Source organism: Pseudochaenichthys georgianus, chromosome 6 (genome assembly GCF_902827115.2).
Source record: "Pseudochaenichthys georgianus chromosome 6, fPseGeo1.2, whole genome shotgun sequence".
In the NCBI taxonomy this organism is placed as follows: Eukaryota; Metazoa; Chordata; class Actinopteri; order Perciformes; family Channichthyidae; genus Pseudochaenichthys; species Pseudochaenichthys georgianus.
Window position 1 is genome coordinate 15988414 of NC_047508.1, and position 21399 is coordinate 16009812.

The 21399-nt window shown below is 40.5% G+C and overlaps 3 protein-coding genes across 4 annotated transcripts; 1 reads left to right on the top strand and 2 right to left on the bottom strand.

Moving 5' to 3' along the window:
* Nucleotides 1-34: 34 nt before the first annotated feature.
* Nucleotides 35-5080, bottom strand: bida (BH3 interacting domain death agonist). 2 transcript variants are annotated; one of them, XM_034085008.1, is made up of 4 exons: nt 4940-5080; nt 4357-4626; nt 1429-1562; nt 35-585 (listed from the first exon to the last, which is right to left on the bottom strand). In XM_034085008.1, exons 2-4 carry the CDS (start codon nt 4613-4615, stop codon nt 361-363), a joined length of 618 nt encoding a protein of 205 aa, XP_033940899.1. In that variant the 5' UTR covers nt 4616-4626; nt 4940-5080; the 3' UTR covers nt 35-360. The 2 variants fall into 2 exon arrangements, with proteins under 2 accessions (XP_033940899.1, XP_033940898.1); XM_034085007.1 differs by having other exon boundaries at nt 35-588.
* Nucleotides 5081-8082: 3002 nt separating this feature from the next.
* Nucleotides 8083-12518, bottom strand: wee2 (WEE2 oocyte meiosis inhibiting kinase). The gene is made up of 12 exons (XM_034085469.2): nt 12363-12518; nt 11380-11770; nt 11085-11290; nt 10549-10606; nt 10015-10184; nt 9785-9906; nt 9535-9681; nt 9339-9443; nt 9173-9258; nt 8907-9077; nt 8617-8765; nt 8083-8542 (listed from the first exon to the last, which is right to left on the bottom strand). The coding sequence occupies exons 2-12, from the start codon at nt 11725-11727 to the stop codon at nt 8386-8388; spliced, it is 1719 nt and encodes a 572-aa protein (XP_033941360.1). The 5' UTR covers nt 11728-11770; nt 12363-12518; the 3' UTR covers nt 8083-8385.
* A 268-nt stretch (nt 12519-12786) lies between these two features.
* On the top strand, nt 12787-20556 carry dennd11 (DENN domain containing 11). Its single transcript, XM_034085733.2, has 9 exons — nt 12787-13440; nt 13999-14098; nt 14429-14587; nt 15889-16042; nt 16137-16275; nt 16409-16540; nt 16626-16776; nt 17255-17323; nt 18103-20556. Exons 1-9 carry the CDS (start codon nt 13011-13013, stop codon nt 18296-18298), a joined length of 1530 nt encoding a protein of 509 aa, XP_033941624.1. The 5' UTR covers nt 12787-13010; the 3' UTR covers nt 18299-20556.
* Nucleotides 20557-21399: the final 843 nt, after the last annotated feature.

The following is a 21399-nucleotide window of genomic DNA, read 5'->3' on the forward strand; positions in this document are numbered from 1 at the left end:
CCATTGCCATATCAATACATTTATTTATTTGATCATAAAATACAATCTTACAGAATTTTAGATTTAAATTAAACTCATAACGGGAATGTAAACATTTAATGAAATCACACTAAATAACAGCCATACATGTATATGCCAAAAGCAAAATAATCAAATACAACAATGATGTATTTCAAGTATAAAAATAAAGACATGTTGGCAAGCTTAAATTGGAAACAAAGACTTAAAGCACAAAGTTAAGAAATTAAAGTGTATTCATTTCCCGTTTTCAAATATAAGCATAAACTCAAACAGTTCAGTGTCACTTCCCTTTCCTCTGTACGGTCGACTCAGCACCTTTCACAGTCGATGGTTTCAGGTTCAGCTGTCCTCCGTGTGTCTCTCAGTCATTTCCTCGGTAGCCCTGGCGGGGTTGAGGAACTGCAGCGCGGTGACGAACAGACTTCTCAGCAGCTGAGGGGCCAGCGCACACACCCCCTTCACCAGGGTGAGCGTGAGGGCCAGCATGACTCTCTCCCGTGAGAGATGATGCAGACCCACGCTCTGCATCACACTCTGCACTTCCCGGCTCAGGTGCTCCGTCCACTGCTGGGAAACAGGAACAATAGGATCGACACCGTTAGGTCATTTAACGAGCAACAACAAACACACTTCTATGCACCTTATTATTACTAGTGTGTTTATATCTCAGTATTTAATCTTTTGAGGTTTTTTATTTTGCACGTGGCAAACATCTTGATGTAAACAGCAAAATGGTGTTCAATCAATTTAAGCACAAATCAATACACACTTATTTTATTTTGCAGCGTTAGTTAAAGGTAAGTTTGAAAAACCGGCTCGAGATACACTTTTTGTTATATTCCATGGAAAGCTCTTAACATCCCGATAGCAATGAATATCTTAAGTGCTTTGACAACAAATCCATAAAAAATGTCATCTGTGGAAGCCATAGTATTGTAAAAAGCACGACCAATCATTTTAGCCGGCCCGGCTAAGATAACTGGATGGCCTACCTGCCTGTCAGCCTTCCTTCTGCACAAACTTATCTTATGCAGGGAAAGTAGATAATAAATATGCTCTGCTAGATATGTAGTGAAAATACTACTCACACTTTTTTCCGTAATTGTTTTTGTTGCTAAAATGCATGATCACATATCTTAATCACCTAGTACTAGTATACATTATGCAACTACAAAAAATATTACATAATAATATAATATATACAAGTTACATATGTAACAGATCATACAATTAAAACCACCTTACTTCCATTCAAATGTTCCTAGTGTAAACTGGACCATTTCAAACAACATATAATCATTATCTTACAAGTAAAAAAACACCACATTTTGAGTCAGATTATAAAGGATTATCTTTGACAGACACATCCAGTCCAACATGAACATGTCCTGAGCTCACAGCACTCACTGCAGAGGGGGTGTTGGACATGTTCCTGCTCAGGTTCTGGGTTGCCTGATTCACAACATTTTGTTGAAGCTGGTCGGCGATTTCCCTCAGCTCTTCTGCTAACTGCTGACAATCTGCTGCCTGTGCCCGGCCCACTGCAGGAAAACAAGACGAGATCAACATCAGTACACTTCAGTGACCATGATATGTGTTCCTTCACTTTTGTTGCTAATAATGGCAGTAACTTTGACTTTGATAAGGTAGGGCAACATCAACATTATATGAGTTAACAATTGTGTTCAAGTACACCTGACACTGTCTTTACAAGGACATGCTTAATAATACTTTAGAATAATATCAGCCTAAAACAAGCCATGGAGATAAACAGCTGATTTCGAAGATGTACAAGTGCTAGTAACACCAATTTTTAAATGTGGCGACAAGAAAGAAGTAGGCAACTATAGACCCATCAGTATTCTACCTGTTGTGTCCAAAGTAGTTGAAAAAGTAGTCGCGGAGCAGCTGGTGTCACACCTAAGCTACAACAACCTACTCCATCCTATGCAGTTTGGTTTTAGGACCAATTATTCTACTGAGACTGCATGCTGCTATTTAGTGGAAGGAATCAAGGCTAAGTTAGACAAAGGAGGGATAGTTGGAGCAGTGTTCCTTGATCTGCGAAAAGCATTTGACACGGTAAACCATACCAAACTTTTATCAAAACTCAACAATTTCAACCTGTCAGTTAGCACAATACAATGGGTCAGGTCTTATTTAGCTGGTCGTTCTCAATGTGTCCGTATAAATGATAAACTGTCAGAAACTAAGCCATGCTCAATCGGAGTGCCACAAGGCTCAATTCTTGGACTGCTGTTGTTCAGCATATATATTAATTAGGGATGCCAGCGATTATTCGAATATTCGTTACAGTCTCCATAATCGAATATTATTTTTAAAAATCGATTTTATTTATATATATTTTCTTTTATTTATTATTTATGTTTTTTTTTTTTTTTATGGCTTAGTTTCAACCAAAATATATATAAATATATATATGCTAATAATAGTAATAGTATTAATAATTGTAAAGGGTCATTGGTCACACCACCAGTTTGTTTTACTGTAAACTTGGAGGAAGCCTGCGTGCGTGTGCACCGCCCCCACCCCCCCCCCCCCCTCTCCCTCACACGTGCGACTAAAGATGAACAAAGCGGCAGGTAAAAAGAGTTCCTCCTCGTGGAACTACTTCGAACTTACAAGTCCAAAGGAAGTTAAATGCAAGCTCTGCGAAAAGACGTTGGTCTATCACAACTCAACCTCAACAATGCGTTCGCATGTGAGTGCGAAGCACGCCAAAGAGGTTACAGAGAAAGACGCAGCACAGCCGGCCATTACCAACTTCACTTCAAGGCCACGTCGTTGTGATGACATGCTTGTTTGTTGTTTGTACTGTTAAACATGTTCCAGTAAAGAAAACAACGGAATTCCTTTTGTCTGAGGTTTTTTTTTCTCCTCCCGCAGGGGGGGGGGGGGTCGAATAATCGATTATTATTCGCCAGGGCTGCCGAATAATCGATTTTGATCATGGTCAGTTTCTGGCAACCCTAATATTAATGATCTCCCATCTGTTTGTGAGGATGTGGACGTCCAGATGCATGCTGACGACACGGTGGTTTACACTCAAGGGAAAGATGCTGAACAGGTTGCCTCCAAGCTCTCGTCTACGCTGCACAAAGTTGCTCAATGGTTAAATGACTCGTGTCTTACTTTAAACACTAACAAAACAGTGAAAATGTATTTCACGAATAAGAAAAAAACAACCACGCATCCACAGCTTCGTGTGAATGGTAAAATAATTGAAAACGTCAATGAGGTCAAATACTTGGGAGTGATCTTGGATGCCAATTTGACTTTTGAAAGCCATATTAGAAGCATGACTAGAAAGCTGAAATATAAAATTTTCAAATTTAAACATATTAGGAACTCATTAACCATAGAAGCATCGAAAACCTTTTTGCATGCCATGATACTATCACATGTTCACTACTGTATAACCTGCTGGTCCCAAGCAACGAAGACTGCTATGAGACCACTTGAGGTTCTTTATAAACAAGCCTTAAAAGTTATGGATAGAAAGTCATTAAAACACCATCATTGCAATATACTGTCCAAATACAAACTGTTCAGTTTTGATAGTCTTGTTCTACTTTCCCGAATTCGATTGGTATTCAGAATCATTCACAATTCTACAACACCACCATTGAGGGGCTTTTTTCAGTTTCGCCGTGAACAGAGTTGCAGAAACTCCAGATCTGCATCAAATGCAGATCTAACCATCCCTCTGAGGCGCACTGCTTTTGGACGATCAGCATTTTCGTTTACGGCCATCAAGCACTGGAATACTCTTCCAGTTGAACTTAAAACCTGTACTGATTTTAACTCGTTTTCCTATGGTGCAAAAAAAATGATATTAAGCAACCAGTCATGCCAACATTAATTACACTGTAATCTGACTTTATTTAATTTGAACTGTATTGTCATACTATATCTTAGATATTTTATTGAAGTGTATTAGAAGTGTACTAAGTATTATGTTCGTAACCTGAATTTAAATCAGGCTTTGTAATTATTTGAGTGACCGAGATCATGTAAGTGTATTTCAAGTGTACTATGTATTAATTTATTGAGCTGTACTTAAATCAGGTTTTAAAATTGTTTGACTGATAGAGATAATGCAATGTTATTATTTGTTTATTGATTGTTATGAACCTGTCTGAGGACCACAGATAGAAATTAGCTATTAGCTATAATCTGGCATATTGCATCTCTTCTCTTTGCTGAGATTAATGTTTTTGTATGCATGGTCCTTCTATAAATAAATAAAATATGAGTGACTCCCTATATGAACTTAGTACAGTACATGTTAAAAGGACTGATGTAGTTACTCACTGGGCCACTGCAGTTCCACTGAAGGCAGAATATCCTGTAGAGCAGCACTGATGGGCAGGTGTCCGTCAGTTTCAAGGTCTCCATCGTCAAGATCTTCTTCACAGGGGCGATTAAAGTTGATGTCCCTGGAAAAATTCAACTCCTTGCCGAGGCTGAGAAGCTCCTTACTGAACTCTGGGGTGCTACTGTCCGCTTGAAGGAAGACCCACATGAGCAGGGCAGCGTTTTGCCCACTGTTCAGGTCCCCCAGCTCATCCATCGATAACCTCTCTAGATTGTGTGTAATTTAGACAAGCATGATTAGGGTTACATTAGCAATATAAACAGCTATATAATATATCCGTATCAACTACAGAACCAGGGCGAAAAACAACTAAACTAAGCTAAAGTAGCATTTGCAGAACTGTTTCAGGGTTAACCGTCTACAGGTAAGCTAGCAAGATAAGCTAACGCTAACTAAAGTTATCTATGCTACATTAGCTTGCCTTACTTCAACTTCCGAGCCGGAAAGTTGACTCAAAACAAAAGTAAAACTGGAAATGATTGATAAATAAGTTTCAACAGTATAGATGTTTTCACTCACATTCGTTCCTTGGACGTCAGTTGTTTTACTTCTTACAAGTAACAGTTTATCGCCTTATGATGCGACCATTGAGAGGGATGTGCCATGCAGCATCAAGCAGCCAGGCAGTGTAGCGCGAGCCGCACAACAACAGATCTGAATCAATCTGAACATGCTGATGGGGGAGAGAGAGGGAGGGGGCTAACCAATCACACTCCTGATGCCTTCAAGCACAGGCGAAAGCATTTTAGTTTTTTAGTTCTCACAACTTTGCCATCTGTACAGTCAGTCCCAAACAGAATCCCAGCTAAATCAGATAACGTTAACCTTTAAACCGTTTTATCAGCTTAATGTACATACAAAGTAAAACAGAAAAAATGCCTCCATGTTTGATTTGTTATCCATCCATTTATTGTTATATATATATTTCGAAAATGATTTTTATACTATTCTTGGAGTAGCATTTAAAGAGCCTGTGACACGGTTTTCCCCCATCATCCAAACCCATCAATTTGAGTAAATATGGTCCCCTTGAAAACCGTTACTGAACTGATTTTGGATATTTGTACTTTGATAACCGTTAATCTGCCTTCAATGTTGACAATTTTCTGGATCTTCTCGCGGATTCTTCAAGTCCCGCCAAATGATGGGTGACGTCATTGCGGGCACAGCGCTCCAGCTGCACCGTTCAGGATCCCAGCTTCTGCATGTAAACCTTTATATATATACAGTCAGATGTAAACGCACGACGGCGCACACAGCAGCAAGCTCAGACAGCGATGACAGGTTGAACGTGTCTGAGAGCTCATATGAGGCTGAAGGATCGGTTTATGTTGTATCTTCTAAGTTTAGGAATGAGGTGCGTCAATATGGGCGATCATATGGTCATGTAGCCAGTGGTGGAATGGGACTACAAATCATCCCGGAACTCTCGACCGGCCCACTTCGGTACCGCTAGTAAGCTGTCAACGGGGGGAGTGGGGGGTGTAAAATACAAATATAATGTATAATGTCTGTGTCTTTGACATTAGCGCTGCTAGCCACCTGTGCCCTGTACTACGAAGCCAGTTCAACAGACCCTGGATATGTTTGAGTAACAAACAAACTAACAACAACAAACGAGATCTCGCTAAGCGGTCCTACGACGCTGGTTATCAACTCGGTCAATCAAGCCAGGGTTTCTCTCTCCAGCTGAGAGCGCGTTCACGTCTAAGACACGAGTGGATCTGACTTTAATTACATTTGTCTCGAGTGTTTCGTCAACATAATGTGTTAAATAATACTTCTGCATCCAGTCTGTGACACTGTGAGTGTTGCACGGCCAGATGAGGCTGACTCAGATAAGGAAATATATGATATATTATATTATCTGATTGATGATGTAATATGAATGATAAGTGCGACACGTCGGCGTCTTCTATGCATACGGCAGTTTAAACTGTATTTCCTTTATCCTGTAATATGACTTGAGAGATTTAAACTCCGCACACTGACTGGATCTCTTTTCTATAGACGCCGGAGGCGGGCAGCGTCAGGTAAAATAAGTTATTTAGCCTTCTCAAACCTGAGCCTCACGCGCCGCCTATGGGGGATGTGCTAGTTACTTATCCGACCGGCCCACTTCGGTACCGGCCCATCGGGATTCGTCCCGATGGCCAGTCCGCCACTGCACCCACAGTCCGCCACTGCACCCAGCCCACGTAAACTGTCAACGGGGGGAGCCTCGCTGCGGGGAAACGGTGGACCTAGTGTCCCGATCGGAGTGGGAATAATAATAATACTCCGTGCATTTTATCCATTAATTTCCCCAACATTGTGGTAAAAAACCACACGTTTAATCCACGTTGTTGGTGTACTACAACTACAAAAAGCATCGGTTTGTTTTCTCATCAGTAAATGCAGACCGGCTCAAACAAACGATTTTTAATCATCATCCTCACTCATCATTTAATGTATCATATGTTCGCCGAATTGACATGAAAGCACTAATAAATGTAGTTTCATCCACTTGAGTTTATAACCACAAAAATAATCGATTTGTTTTTATATCACATCCGACGGGAGGAAATTCAGCAGCTCTCACTCCCGATTTGTAATCCTAATGTAATCATCATCTTCACCACGATCATTTATGTTTATGTCGCCGAATTGACATGAAAGCACTGACAAATATGAATATACTGTAGTCAACTTCATTAAAACGTTATTAACGTGCCTAAACTCAGTAATTCACCATTTCTACGCATGACACAACACACTTTGTCCGTGTTTGGCTCTCGAAGCGTTCCCGCATTGACGTCACTTCCGGCTTCCCCCAAAACTTCAAAATGAGTGAAGGAATTTCCCCGCGATGTTCGAAATTATTGATATTTAACGAAACGGTATCGCTTTTTCTTTTTTAAACTGACGGTTCGAGATTACTAGTAGCCCAATATTTCATTGCACAACAGTTGTTGGGATGGTGTCACAGGCTCTTTAACTTTTGTTGATAAAAGTTTTTATACAAAAAATATACTTTGTTCTATAATTCTACTTGTTTGCAGTTAGTCAATTATGTAAAATGTTATGAATAGTAGCTAAATGTTAAATTAATGTAGTGGAGAAACGTACAATATTGACTTGTAGTCATGCAGAAGTATAAAGCAGCACAAATACTCAAGTACAACTACTTCAAGACTGAACTTAATTACAGCACTTGAGTAAACGTACTTAGTTACTTTCCACCACTGCATTTGCCCCATTGTGTATAAAGCAACATTGTGTTATTTAAAAATCTTCCTCCAATTGCATCTTTATCTTTGAGTATCTAATGACTTAAGTTTTTACTTCATAAAACAAATTGATGATAGAAAATTATTTGACTGCTATTCATGCCACTTTGGGTTGATGTGACCTGTTGTGAAAAGCCTAAATTATGCATGTGATTCATAAAACATGTATTTATTACATTAATAACCTTTCACGTAGGTCTCAGCCTACATTCCAAGTCTCCCAATCACTGTTTCACATACAGTCATACAGTTGGCTGCAGGTCTAGATAACAAAAGAAAAAGCCACTGGAAATTCCCTGTGTGGCTTTTCCAAATGTACTTGTCTGGGTTACAGAATACACAACTATGAGTTACAAAGCTCAATCCAATAAAAACAAAAAAAGGAAATCCAACTGATAAAAAGATTAACATGTTTATTTACAGTTCTAAAGAAAGTACATTGCACCAATTAAAATTCAACTGCCAGAAAATCACTTTGTGAAGTGTTTAAGTCAGTCAGACTAGTCCTTTAAAACCAATGATATCGACATGCGAGTTAAAACTGTCCATCCGCTTATTTATATTAGTCTCAAGAAAGTCTTTGCTGTTTGGGGAAAGGGTCACCCTGCCTTATCTGAGAGACATGGTTTCCTTTGACAACAGCCTGGTTGCTGAAAGTGACTAATTTCAGACTGGCATGTGGGCCTTCCATTAGATTCAATAACCTGTGCAGCCAAAGCTCATGGATCGTGGCGCCTTCCCGCCAATAAGCCTCTGTGCTCTGGGTAGGGACCCCACCTTTGCAGCGAGTTTCAACCGTGGAGGGAGGTTCTGCTTGGGGGACAATGCAGCCTGACGAGCCTCCTGGAGCTCTCTGAGGAGAAAACAGAAATAAGTGAATGCTTTCAATTGGTATGCAAGAATCTTCAAACATTGTGTCCTTCTTACCTTTCAAGCATGGCTGTCCTGAACTTCTCGACATTGAGCTCTTGGCGTAGCCGAGCGGCCACCTTTCCCGTCCTCCCCTCCCGCAGGACTGGGTGCTTGCACAGCTCCCTGGCAGATGGCCGCTTTGTCAGGTCTGGAACCAGCAACAACTAAAAAAAAATATATATATATATATATATATATATAACTGCTGGTGAAAACTCATTTTTATCACTATATAAAAACAGTAACTATTCATGGCATTTATAGTTTTCAAATAAACAAGAACATCAGCTCAGAAATTAAACTACCTGAAGTAGGCCTCTGAAGGGAGCATATAGCTCCTTTGGCAGTTTCGGGAGCTCTCCGTTTCTAAGGCTGTGCCACTCGGTTCCATTTTGAGGGAGTGGAGGAGCACCGGCTGCCAGCAGAATGGTGAGGCCAAGAGCAAAAATGTCCGCCTTGGGCAGCTGGCTGTAATCCTGATCAGCAGAAAGACATGAACATTAGAAACAATTCCTACACTGAGGTGCAACCAACTGAGAACCTAAGCCAACTTTTCCTTTAACATCGTTACCTCTTGAAGGACCTCACTGGCCAGAAAGCGGCTGTCCCCTTCCTCAACGTGAGGACTGTTGGTTGAGTTCACATGACCCAGATCCCCTGCAGAAACAAGAAGGCTTGACAGTAAAAAAAAAAAAAACATAATTAAAAAAAATGTTATCCAACTTTAAATAAAATACCAATTTTGTAGACGACTCCCGCTGAAGCGTTGTGGTAATCTTCCTCCTCACTCTCCCCTTCACCTGATGCACTTGTGCTGGGACGCTGGCAAATGAATATATTACCTTAAAGAGTGGAAACAAGAGATGGCACACTTTTTTGTTAAGACTGTACAGAACAAGAAATGCAGACCTAGAACTGCTCAATGAGGCTTACTTGGTTTGATGTCGAGGTGTACGAGGCCTAAGCTGTGGATGTACTTTAACCCCATGGACACTTGTACGAGCAGATCCTTCAACTCATCCTCTGTAAAAAGCTCACCCTGCTCTTCCTTCGACACAATGGCATCACTAAGACTTCCACCTGCCACAAACACATCAAATCCACAAAATGTAATTGAGTCAACTTATTTAGATATTTAGAAATGTGTTTGGGTCTTCCTAATTTGGAGTAATGAGAAACTTACCATTGCAGTATTCATTCTGAATAATCATGCAATCCTCTTCTGCCCATGCTGAATAATAGCGAACAACATGTGGGTGGTGCCCAAGAACAGCATGTGCATACACTTCCTTTAAGGCCAACTGCCTGAGAAGACATGACAAAAACAGTCAGATAAATTGGATCAATGTACGTACAAAATAAAAAGGGGGGACTTATCTGTATCTGGCACATAGCGACATGCTGCGGACTCACTCATTGGTAGAGCCTGCCAGGGGTCGGCGAGAGCGTTTTATGGCGTACAAACAACCATCCAGCCTCTTCACACACTTGTAAACTACTCCAAACTCGCCCACACCAATGCACTCCAGCTCCAGGAACTCACTCTCATAGCGTGACAGCATAAAGGCTTGGACAGCTCGCCTCTGCCAGATAAACAGACGGAGGGCCTTGTGGTAAAAACCAAATTAAATTTCTAAAGAAAGAACACACGTCACAGAGGGCAGTCCCGAGTTTCATTACAGCGAGGAGAATCAGGTCTTTTTTCTTTGAGGGTAACCAAATACGGTAGCACTTCCATCAGAGATGAGGATTTTGACAGGCTTTTCTGTTTGCTGGAGATTCCTTAGAGAAATCACAGAAGTAGCACTGGCAGCATGTCATTTTGGACAAGAAAAAGAAGTGAAAAGGCGGACAAAGATGAGAAAGCCTGACGATGAAATCATATCTGAAACATCTGACAGGGGAGGGTTACATTCACCATAAACGCACTGATGAAAATAGCTGTACCTTAGGTGGGAGGAAGGCTTCATCATCCTCCTCAGATGACGTTAGGCTGTGTTTCATCCTGGAAGATGAAAAAAAGGGCCTTTACATACTCTTTAAAGAAACTGCATTAGTAAGGGATTAACAAGTCAGGCATATGTATGAGATGGAGAATTATATATCCAGAATAATTTATTATCCAGAATATTTTATATTGTTTATATTTGATATACTATTTTTAATTGTCAATTAACTTTTAAGTATTTGTATTTTAATGTCTGAACACAATAATTTCCCAAATTGGGATCAATAAAGTATCCATCTTCTAACTATTTTAATGTCATTCCTGTGAGTTATCTCTAGCAACCAATTAAATTCCATTTACAAATAAGTCTTATTGTGACACCTACACCATAATACAGTCATATTTATTTCCCTGTGATGTTCTCAATTACACATTTCTCCCACATTAAACAAATCCCCATCTGTGACTAAAATGTTGGGCCAAGCTGGTGTTTACAATTCATAACCTCACAGATCTACAACAAAGCAGTAGATACCTGCGTCCATAATCGTCATCACTTCTACCGCAGTTCCTCCACTGTGGCTCGCTGTTCCTGCGGACTGTATCGGGGGTGAAAGGATTAACATTGACCAGGGGTGCTTTTATGTGGTTAGCGGCAGTAGCTGAGGCAAAACGCAGGGTCCTAGGAGGGCGACCTATCTTAGTACTGGAGCAAGGCTGGGACGACTTAGATAGTAAGCTCTATAGGGGGGGAAGAGAAAGGCAATTTATTTCACTTAAGTAAAACTGGTTTAAAATTGAGATCACAATCAGTCTGAATTGCTGCCTACTTTGGGTGTGCTGGGAGAGTCACACAGCCTCAGTTTCCTCCAGGAAGCGTAAGGTATGGGGCTAGTACACTGCGAAGGGGAACATATTGTGTCGTTTCTGCTGCGGTGGCGTTGCACCTTGGGCGTCCGGCACGCAGAGCTGGGACTGCCGATCCGGGGGATGCCGATCTTGGGGCTGCGGATTCTAGGACTTCGAATCCTGGGACTTTGAATCCTGGGACTTTGAATCCTGGGACTTTGGAACCTGAAGGTGCAGTCATCGGAGCTGTTGTCACTGCTGCTGCTGCCCTCCTCCCCACAGCTAGAGAAGTCCAGGCGATGGCTGAGATCGTCTAAAAACGTCGACATGCTCAGGGCCAGGGAGTTTTGGCAAAGGTTTCCCCTAAAATACCTGAATAGAAAAAACTTAAATGTCTACTTTTTGTGTGCAAATATCAGACATTTGTATTTGGTTTGTGTGTGCAAAATCTGCTATTAAAAAGGGTACATTAAAAGACATTCACAGAAAGTAGATCTACATGCTGTGTGCTGAGGTAGCAAGCAGTCTTCGTGTTACTGTCCTTTCTACAATCATGCATTTGCTTGCCATTAGAGAGCAATAATATTTAAAATGGCAGTTAATGCATTAGATTGTAAAGATAAGATGAGATAAGATAAGATGGACCTTTTTTAAAGCTTGCATTTAAGTCTATTAAGAGGAAACCCGTAGGCCTTCATCCAGTATGGTACTACTACTACTATTAACTCCACCATTGCAACATAAATCCCATTATTAAATCATTATATGTCACTTTACTTATTTACTCTTTTCTTCTTGAGGTTCTTCTAACCAAAGATATAGGGCAAATAAAAAGCAGTTCTCCAGACACACTTTGATATTATTTTCCAGGCGCTTCTGACATATCAACAGGTGCTTTACATATGGTCATAAATGTACTTCAGCATGTGATTTAAGTGATAATGTGTTCATCATTTATACTCACTAAGACGTTGAATTCCCCACCGCCATACCACGCTTGAATTTCGCGCCTTGTATGTAAATGACTTCCTGTTTATGCCTTCGGGTTAACACAGCTACCTCTTTGATTGGCTGAACTGTTCACAAATCGCCCACCTGACTTTAACAATGGCTGCTAATTGCGAAATCCACTTTAACAGCCTTACTTTAAAAACGAGCAAAATAAGAATTTTAAAAGGTATATGAATACATATTTAAATGTGTAATTCTATCACAACAACACTAAAATGAACAATTTAAGTAAAACTACATACAATGTAAATATCACGAATATTTACGTAATAGTAAAAAGGCACATTTATGCTGTATGTCCATTCGACTGAGTATTATTACGCCTTATATGGGCAGCATAAAATGCCCATAACCAAAATTAGGTCACTGTATGAAATAGTAATAGAGACACGTGGGCGGAAGTCAGCTACGTCATCAAAACAGTGAGACAGGCGGAGGAAAAGAAGCCCGTCAGTAAATGTGACACGCTTACAAATACACAGAAAACAACCCGAGCAGCAGGACATCATGATCCGGCTCCAGCGAAGCGTTTAGTGTGCTCGATTCTACTTGATAGCGGACTGTTGTGTTATTTTTTCTCGCTTTCCGAGGCAGCATCATCATGGTTAAGCAGTCGGACCGAGCCCCGCTACTGGACTGGGAGGAGATCCCACCGCCCGACCCCAACCAGGCGGCCCAGCCTGCGCTGCATCCGCCGCTCCGGGAGGAGGAGGACGCCCCGGCGGAGAAAAGTTCGAAGCCAGCCGGGCGTCGCACACCGTCGGGGACCGCGGCTGGTACTGGGTGGAGCACCAGCACCGTCGACACCACCATCAGCTGCAGCCCGACGAAGAGTGGAACAGCTGTTGTTGTCAGCGGGAACGGAAACTCGGGCCGCCCGCTGACACAGATCTGTGGGCTCGGGTGGCATCGCCCGGAGCCCCTCGGTTCAGATCGAAATCTTCCCTTCCCCGGCCTCTCGGTGAGGGATCAGTGGGAGGAGAAGGACCAGATCGTGTCTGTGTTCGTGGTTACCTTTGATACAAGATCAGGTAAGCAATCATATTGTAACACATTTGTTTACAATTCTCACTTGTGAATGACATAGCTACATTTCCTAAAACGAGTATTGTTATCTTAGAATGTCTGATGTGCTTTAATACTGAGTCATAGGGGTTAAGGGCGTGAAGTGCTATCAGCAGGTGGGGTGGTAAACTCATATTTTAAATGTCTAGACGCTAGTAAACAATATTAACAACCCACAGTGGTGAAATATCCGTTATTGTTATGGGCCAACCCTTCCAGAATAAATTAATTTCCTGGTCTGGCTTGCCAGATTTAGCAAGCTGACAAACTGTAAGTATGCAAGAGCTGGTATAGAAGGTAAACCATGCAATATAACAAACAAACAAGACCAGGATGTCAGTGGTTCAGCTTCATAGAAGGGGTCAGTGTATATTGTTATTTACAGTAGCTGAGTCAGTGCTTTCCACTGTCCCTGACCTTTTGCTCCTACATGACTAAAATACAGGATTAGGGGAAGTGGCCAGGATGAAAGTGGACAGAATGGGAAGTAACTGTGGTTTATGTTGTGTGTTTGTGAATAAAAGGGAATATGGTGGAGTGGTGCCTGCCTCACGACATCAACCTGGACGGAGTGGAATTCAAGTCCATTGCCAGTGGTTCCCATCGGATCAACAGTGACTTTATGTATGCACTCCCATTCACCCACTCATCACACCAGTCAGGAAGCATGAAATCAAGAAAAAAGCAACTGTTTTCATTATCGATTAATCAGCCGAAAAAAAGAGAACAAGTTAGCCAAAAATGTCATAGGGAAAAGTTGAAAATATCAATATGTCAGTGGCTGAAAACAGCCTTTTCTGCATGACAACGATTGACCAATTATCTTGACTGTTTGAATCGATTGCAGCCTTAAAATCTAGTAGTTAGAGATACACAAGTCTGATCTATGCAATTGTTTTGTATCTATGATTTGAGAAATCATTAACTCCCATTTTCTGTTTTTCCTTCGGCTAGATATTTCCGTAAGGGCCGTTACTTTGGGTTGGCCTGTTTTGCTAACATGCCTGTGGACAGTGAGCTGGAGCGAGGAGCGAGGATGAAGTCTGTGGGAATTCTGTCTCCCTCCTACACCCTGCTGTACCGCTACATGCACTTCCTGGAGAACCAAGTCAGGTAAGACATGCTTTGTGTTTATGAGTCTTTTTTTCCATTGTTTTTTCCTTATTCACTCACCTTCGACCACCCTATTTCTGTTATTATTTTTCTTGTGGTTGTGTAAACAGGTTTCTCCTTATGTTCCTACCTCCTACCCTCTTGGTTAAAATGTTCCCTCATCTATTAAACATTAGCCCAGAGTCCCGGTTACAGCTATCGTCACAGGAGCTCAATTTAAATGCAGTTTTAGTATGAAGTCTAAGCACGGAAGTGGAATAAACCCTGACAGCCACTCTTTTCCTCAGTAACTCTGCCTCGGTCCTCTCACGAAAGCTTATCTCATCATTGACTATGTATATGTGATGCAGCCACAGTTTCACCTTAAGATATACATATGGCTCAGGTTACAGCTGAGTGCAAGTGGATCTGAATGATTGGTAATCTAATCTATGTGTGGTTCTTGTGGATTTTTTTAACAGCCACTCAAACGGTGTTATAAATATGTTATGCGTTTATGGTTTTGCTGGCTAAACCAAAATGAAAATGTTTATTTATGTAATATGTGTAGCCTCAAATGATCCCGCTATGCAATTTAAGAACAAGGGATAGTTAACGGACCAAACATAATCTGTTATTTTGCCTATTTTTACTTAGACTCAGACTAAAGAATAGGACTGAACAGTTAGGCAAACATATGACATTGCAGTTATTTTTGACTGATTCCGAAGGTGCAATATGATTCATGATATTGAAACGAATAATCATTGTTTTCATTTTTACACTATTGAAAAATATATTAAAATGATTGAAAAATTCTACATCTATACAGAGCAAAGATTTATTTGAGAAAATAATTCTTAGGCAGGTACATCTTTGCGACACCAATGCTTAATAGTACTAATATAATGAATATTTGTGTATATTATATTATATATTATATTATATTATATATTATATAATCAGCCCACTGTGATTTAGATATTGCACTAGTGTATAATGTAATTTCATTTGCACATGATTAACCTTTTCATCCCTAGTTGTATGACAATATATCAATATTAATCAATATATAATTAAAACATATATAAACATAGGCTTCGTAAATGATATTACCTTTGCTCGGATATACTACAGTTTTTCGTATCATTATATTAAAGATAATTGCTGTGAGCTTTCATGTATGGTCAAGTAACATTGACACATTATGAATATGTTATTTGTTTAAATACAACTAAGCAATACTTCATCTTCTTAGTGACATAAATCTAAGAAGGGTTGATTGACTCTAACCTGACATTCATTTTCTTTCTCCGTCTTAGACTCCAGCTGAAGAGTCCGGGCCAGTATTCTCCCCTGGAGGCCTTCTACGAGGATAAGAAGGCCGTCCTCCCCCCTGCAGGAAACGGTCTGGTCACCGCCTGCCCCACCTGGAGTGTTACCTCCATCAACCGCTGTATGCACCCAGAAATGAAGGTGTGTTAGCAGTGGAACACATGAGCTACATACTGTAGGTAATGGCAGATTTAAACAACGGAAAAACCACAACGACATATTTGTCCCTCTGCAGATCACCCACCCTGCCGGCTGTATGTCGCAGTTCATCCAGTTTTTCGGGGAGCAAATCATGGTGCTGTGGAAGTTTGCGTTGCTTAGGAAACGGATCCTCATCTTCTCCCCTCCACCTGTGGGTGTGGTCTGCTACAGAGGTGAGAAGCTTAAAGTTAACACACATGTACTAGAAGCCAGGATGTAATAATCATACTAATGTCGCTTCCTTTTATTTTAAATTTCCATTTTTTTGGAAATGTTTCATTCCCTATGTTCTTGTTCTCCCCTCAGTGTATTGCTGTTGCTGCCTGGCTAATGTCTCTCTTCCTGGAATCGGTGTCTCTGTTCCTGAATTGCGGCCTTTCTTCTACATCAACATAGCAGACATCACCACCCTGGAGAAAGAGATGTCATACGTGGCCTGTGAGTAAAGCGCTCACTGTACTGTGCTACTATCTGTAGTCAATGTAAAGGCTTCTTTATAAATGAGTATGTTTGTTTTTTTCAGGCACCACTGAGAAGATTTTCGAGGACAAGAAGGCGCTGTACGACGTCTACATTGATAACCAGAATGTAAAAACACACAGAAGCCATTTGCAGCCACTGCTCCGAGTGAATGCAGCGGATAAGGAGAAGTACAGGAAACTGAGCGAACAGAGGTAAATTACACTCTGTAGAATACTTGAAGAATAGCCCTCATACAAGGAAGTATGAGGGCTATTATTGGTTAAGAAAACGTTTTAAATGCGGCAGGGTCGGGGTTAATGTTCAACATAATTTATCTGAATTTAGGACAGATTTACAATAAAAGCACTTGGATATTCTATGAGATTAAAGCAATTAATTTAAGTAGAAAACTCACAAAATTACTAGAATAAAACTCCACTATTGTATAAAATGTAAAGTTATACCTTTGCTAGAATAATATATAACACCCTTGCCCGGGCTCTGTCATTTTTTCTTTCCTACAATGGCCGTAGATTTTCAAATGTGATACTTGCATTTATATTAGACGGCTATAAGAAAAGCCTCAATATGAACCTGGACACTTATTAATACTAGTCAGCGAAAAACACAATTAGATGCCTTAAGATCCTATTTCTTTTACATATTATATATGCTGACCTTTTTCTCCAGGCAAATGTTGCTGTACTCTCAGGAGGTGGATGGTGACTGCACCACAAATGAAGAGGATCTGTTCATTCTGTGAGTCTTTGACAAATGTATTCACAGCTGCTTGTGAGCCTAATCATAGGCTGTACGTTTAATGAGGGGGCTCCCTAATGATGTATTCAACGCAGATTTAAGCGAGCTCTGTGATTGAAACACCTTAGTAAAAAACGTTTGCTGGCATTCAGATAAAGAAATCTAAATGATTTTGGCTTGATTAGTGTCAGTAAAGGCGGGATAGTTTTATTTTTTTAAAGCTCTTAAAAAATAATGGAAACTAGCTAGGAAATATACACGTACAATATGAGATCAGTTTATTGGATGCATGTATGAAGGCAAACAGATTATGCTATCTATATTTTCCCTTCATTTCTAGGAATATTATTTGTCTATGTACATGGAAAATGGAATGTTTTTATTTAATTGAGCTCAATGACATTTTGTGTATATATAGGCACTATTTAGCTGTACAGATTTTCAAGTCTAAAGTTATGGTCAATTGAATATCTTATAAGAAGGCAGGTAAATGTCCGTAGCCATACCAGCTGTACACAAGCAACAATCTAAGTGTATCTTTGTAAATGAATGATAAAAAGTGAAAAAATTACAGCTTGAAAATCAGGCATTAGGTCTTCTGTAAGTCTACACTTTGATTTAACACAAAGATAAAAATCAATAAACACCTTATTTAGGTTGCAATGTTACTAGCTTATCCAAACGGTAAGTTTAGGGAGTCCTGTTTAATAATGGTTTTCTCATTTGAACGTGTCGCTGAGGACCATAGCGTGACCCTCTTGTCTTTAATCCACTCCCAGGTTCTTCATGGAGCTGAACAACCGCATCTTCCAGACGCTGTCAGACATAGCGGGGAGCAACGACCCCACCCTGACCGCTGAGCACGTGAGGGCCATGGGGCTGGACCCCCAGGGTGACCGCTCCTTCCTGGTGGACCTGCTGGAGGTGTACGGTCTAGACATCACGCTGGTCATAGACAACCTCTGCTGCCACTGAGCCCCCTCCCCCCCTCAGACTGGGAAACTGCACTGGATATTTGTGCCTTCGTGGCCCACGCACACCTAGACACCGAAGACACTGCCTCCCCCCCCTGGGATTTCCATCTGCTGTCCCCCACTGGGTGTCGGTTTTCCCTCTGTCTGTCTCATCTGACCTGTGGAGACTGTTTCCAAACATTGTGGAGGACGTTAAATGATGGCGCACACGTCCACAGTGGCTGAGTAACACTTGCCCAGCAGACTGTGTATCGCCTGGCAGCTGCGTGGTCTTATACTGTAGCCGTTCAGCGTTCACATCCTATATCACTCAGTGCTGTTTATCGTCAGAAAATAATTCTCAACTCAGCTGAAACACTGGATTAAAGTATGGACATCTTGATCATTTCTGGTCCCCACAGGATGGTTCGTTGTTCCCCACTGCACCAATCACAATGGAGAAGTCATTGAAACATTCACAAACATGCAGCTTTGGAGTAAGATTCATATTATGGAGGTGGAGGGGGGGTATGCTGTTACAACATACTGTAGATGGATGCTTTTTGAATACTTTATTTCCCTTTTCAAAAGGGAAGCAATAGGATTAGAGCCGCAACGAAAATTAATCGCCAACTATTTTGATAACTGATTAATCGATAGTAGAATCGTAGGGTAATTTTCCGTGCAAATATTACAGAAAATAATCAGTTTTCAGCCTCTTAGATTATGAGACGTTTAAGGATATCACCTCAGATTAAAATAATGGGATTGAAATGTTTCCCTTTTTTCTCAATTTTTATATAAATAGATATATTAAATGATTAATCTAGTAAACTAGACAATAATCGCCAAATTAATCTATAATAAAAATGATTGCAGATTGCAGCACTGAATAGAAGTGTTTGCCAATTGAAATCGGCCTTATTTATGTTTGTGCATTTTCCATGTTGTTTTCTAGTTCTATTTTTTTTTTTTAACAACTGTAAGTGAGCAGTAATGATGTTTGTTAGTTATCCTCTTTTTTTAATAATGGGGATGGTAAATGATTATGAAAATGACTCACTTATTGAGAAGAGAAAGCTGTTAATACTTTAATCACCTTTTTGATGCACCTTCAACATGAGGTAGATGTGATAATGTGTTTGATCACAGTGAGGAAACGTGCTCTTGTGTTACATGTGAAGCTGAGGTTCTTGAATATTCCATGAATGTGACTCTACTGTATAACACCATGCTGCTCCATGTCTACCACTGGAATATCTCCTGATGCACACAAGCTTAATATTTGTTAATCTATGATCTACAGTCTGAGCCTGCAAATGTTTGTGAATTATTCCGTTGCACTGTATAAAGGCTTTCATTGTTCCCTTCTTTTTTTTTTTACTTAAACCTGTGGCTGTTTCATCACCAGAGACCAATATGTGTTTTGTCACGCGTTGAGATGGTATACTTGTTGAGCAGCTTCAAAAAGATCCTCTTGCTTGTCTGTGTCCCTGACAAACATCTCTGTGTTTAATCATTGGCCATCGTTTGTTCCATGTTGGAACACAAAAGGCATATATTTCCCTCGTATACATTTGGAGTAGTGGTTCTGTAGTAGTGGGCCAACCCCCCAAAAAGCAAGCTTTTGAACATGTCATGAATTTTAACACATTCCAAAAGCTGATCCCTGGGATTGAGAACTCCTGACTTTCACCAATTTTCTGGGTTTACAAAAACAGAATAAAAGTGAACCAAGTATTTTTATTTGAAATTCTTTGTTGTGTAAATGGAGCCTTAAGGAAATGTGATTTGTGAACCAGACTCATTACTGTATCTATTTGCTGACTAAGTACATTATCCTACGCACTTCTGAAGGACCTTGCTGTGAAACCTATTCACCCTGACTCATTGATTTACTTCTCAGCAGACCTATACACTTGCCTCTGACGGTGTTTGCTTTACTGTTCATTAAATGTATAAGGGAATGTACACACACACTTACTGTATAACATGCCTTCTTTGTGGAGTCGTTCACAGACCAGCATCAGAGTTGTTTGTACAGCCTGTCACTCTACTGAATGTCAGATAGCAAAAGTATTGCACACATGCAGCAAATAAAAAGTGTAACCTTTTTCTTCTTGATTGTAATGTAAATAACAAGTACTCACAGAATAATAAGTCTTCACCTTTACTAATGTGAAACACTGTAAAAGATGTCAGTAATAAATGTACGCATCGAGTCAAGCACGAGTTCATTTCACTGTACTGCCATCGTTAAACAATAAAACATTAATACAGTTTGTGTTATCTAATTATCTATTCAACCGTTTTCTCTATTTCCTTTATAATCCTACACTACCTACACGTCTCTTCCCTCAAAGATATTGTACTGCTTTACAGCCAGATATACAGTATTCAAAGTAAATGAACTCCCGATGCAAAAAAGAAAAAAGTCAATCTTCTGTGTGTGATAGACTGGGAGATCGAATTGCTGTTTCTCACGATACTGAGGAATAAAAGTTAAAATGTCTTAAAATACCTACATAATCAAACATAGACACATACATTTTAAGGCAGGGGGAGCCTTTCTGCGACCTCGTAGAAAAATCTGTTTTTGAGTCTGGTGGATGTGGAACCTCCTCCCTGAAGGCAGGCGGGTGAAGAGGCAGGTGGAGGGATGGGAGGGGTCACCCACAACGCTGAGTGCTCTGCGGGTGTTGTAGAGGTCCAGGAGTGTTGGGAGTCAGGCACCGATGATCCTCTCAGCAGTGTTCACAATGCGCTGCAGGGTCTTACGGTTGGAGGCGGTCCACAAACCACACACACAGTGATGGAGCTACTGAGGCTGCTCTCGATGGCGTCTCGGTAGAAGGTGTACATGATGGCTGTGGGGGGGATCCTGCTCTCTTACATACATTTCTTACGTAATCTATATTAATGTTGCTTTAACATTTAAACAATATTTGACTGTTGTAGTTGGCTAATGTGGAGCCCATTTAAACTGCTTTATATAAAGGGGCATTCCACCATTTTACAAATTCTTCAGTTTACTCTTAACAAGGAGTGGAGAACTCCAGTTTCTCAAAACATGTCTTCTGTTCTGTGGCTCTTGAAGGATATTACGAAAGATACAAAAAAATA

What these genes read in the sequence shown, in the direction of transcription:
- bida (XM_034085007.1), bottom strand. Translation starts at nt 4,615, where the DNA reads ATGGATGAGCTGGGGGACCTGAACAGTGGGCAAAACGCTGCCCTGCTC. An exon ending in AGTGGAACTGCAGTGGCCCA is followed by an intron (nt 1,563 to 4,356) that starts GTGAGTAACTAC and finishes GTTTTCCTGCAG; the next exon opens with TGGGCCGGGCACAGGCAGCA. An exon ending in TGTCCAACACCCCCTCTGCA is followed by an intron (nt 589 to 1,428) that starts GTGAGTGCTGTG and finishes CCTGTTTCCCAG; the next exon opens with CAGTGGACGGAGCACCTGAG.
- wee2 (XM_034085469.2), bottom strand. Translation starts at nt 11,727, where the DNA reads ATGTCGACGTTTTTAGACGATCTCAGCCATCGCCTGGACTTCTCTAGC. An exon ending in GGGAGTCGTCTACAAAATTG is followed by an intron (nt 9,259 to 9,338) that starts GTATTTTATTTA and finishes TTGTTTCTGCAG; the next exon opens with GGGATCTGGGTCATGTGAAC. An exon ending in CCAGTGAGGTCCTTCAAGAG is followed by an intron (nt 9,078 to 9,172) that starts GTAACGATGTTA and finishes TCTGCTGATCAG; the next exon opens with GATTACAGCCAGCTGCCCAA.
- dennd11 (XM_034085733.2), top strand. Translation starts at nt 13,011, where the DNA reads ATGGTTAAGCAGTCGGACCGAGCCCCGCTACTGGACTGGGAGGAGATC. An exon ending in TACCTTTGATACAAGATCAG is followed by an intron (nt 13,441 to 13,998) that starts GTAAGCAATCAT and finishes TGTGAATAAAAG; the next exon opens with GGAATATGGTGGAGTGGTGC. An exon ending in AGGAAACTGAGCGAACAGAG is followed by an intron (nt 16,777 to 17,254) that starts GTAAATTACACT and finishes CTTTTTCTCCAG; the next exon opens with GCAAATGTTGCTGTACTCTC.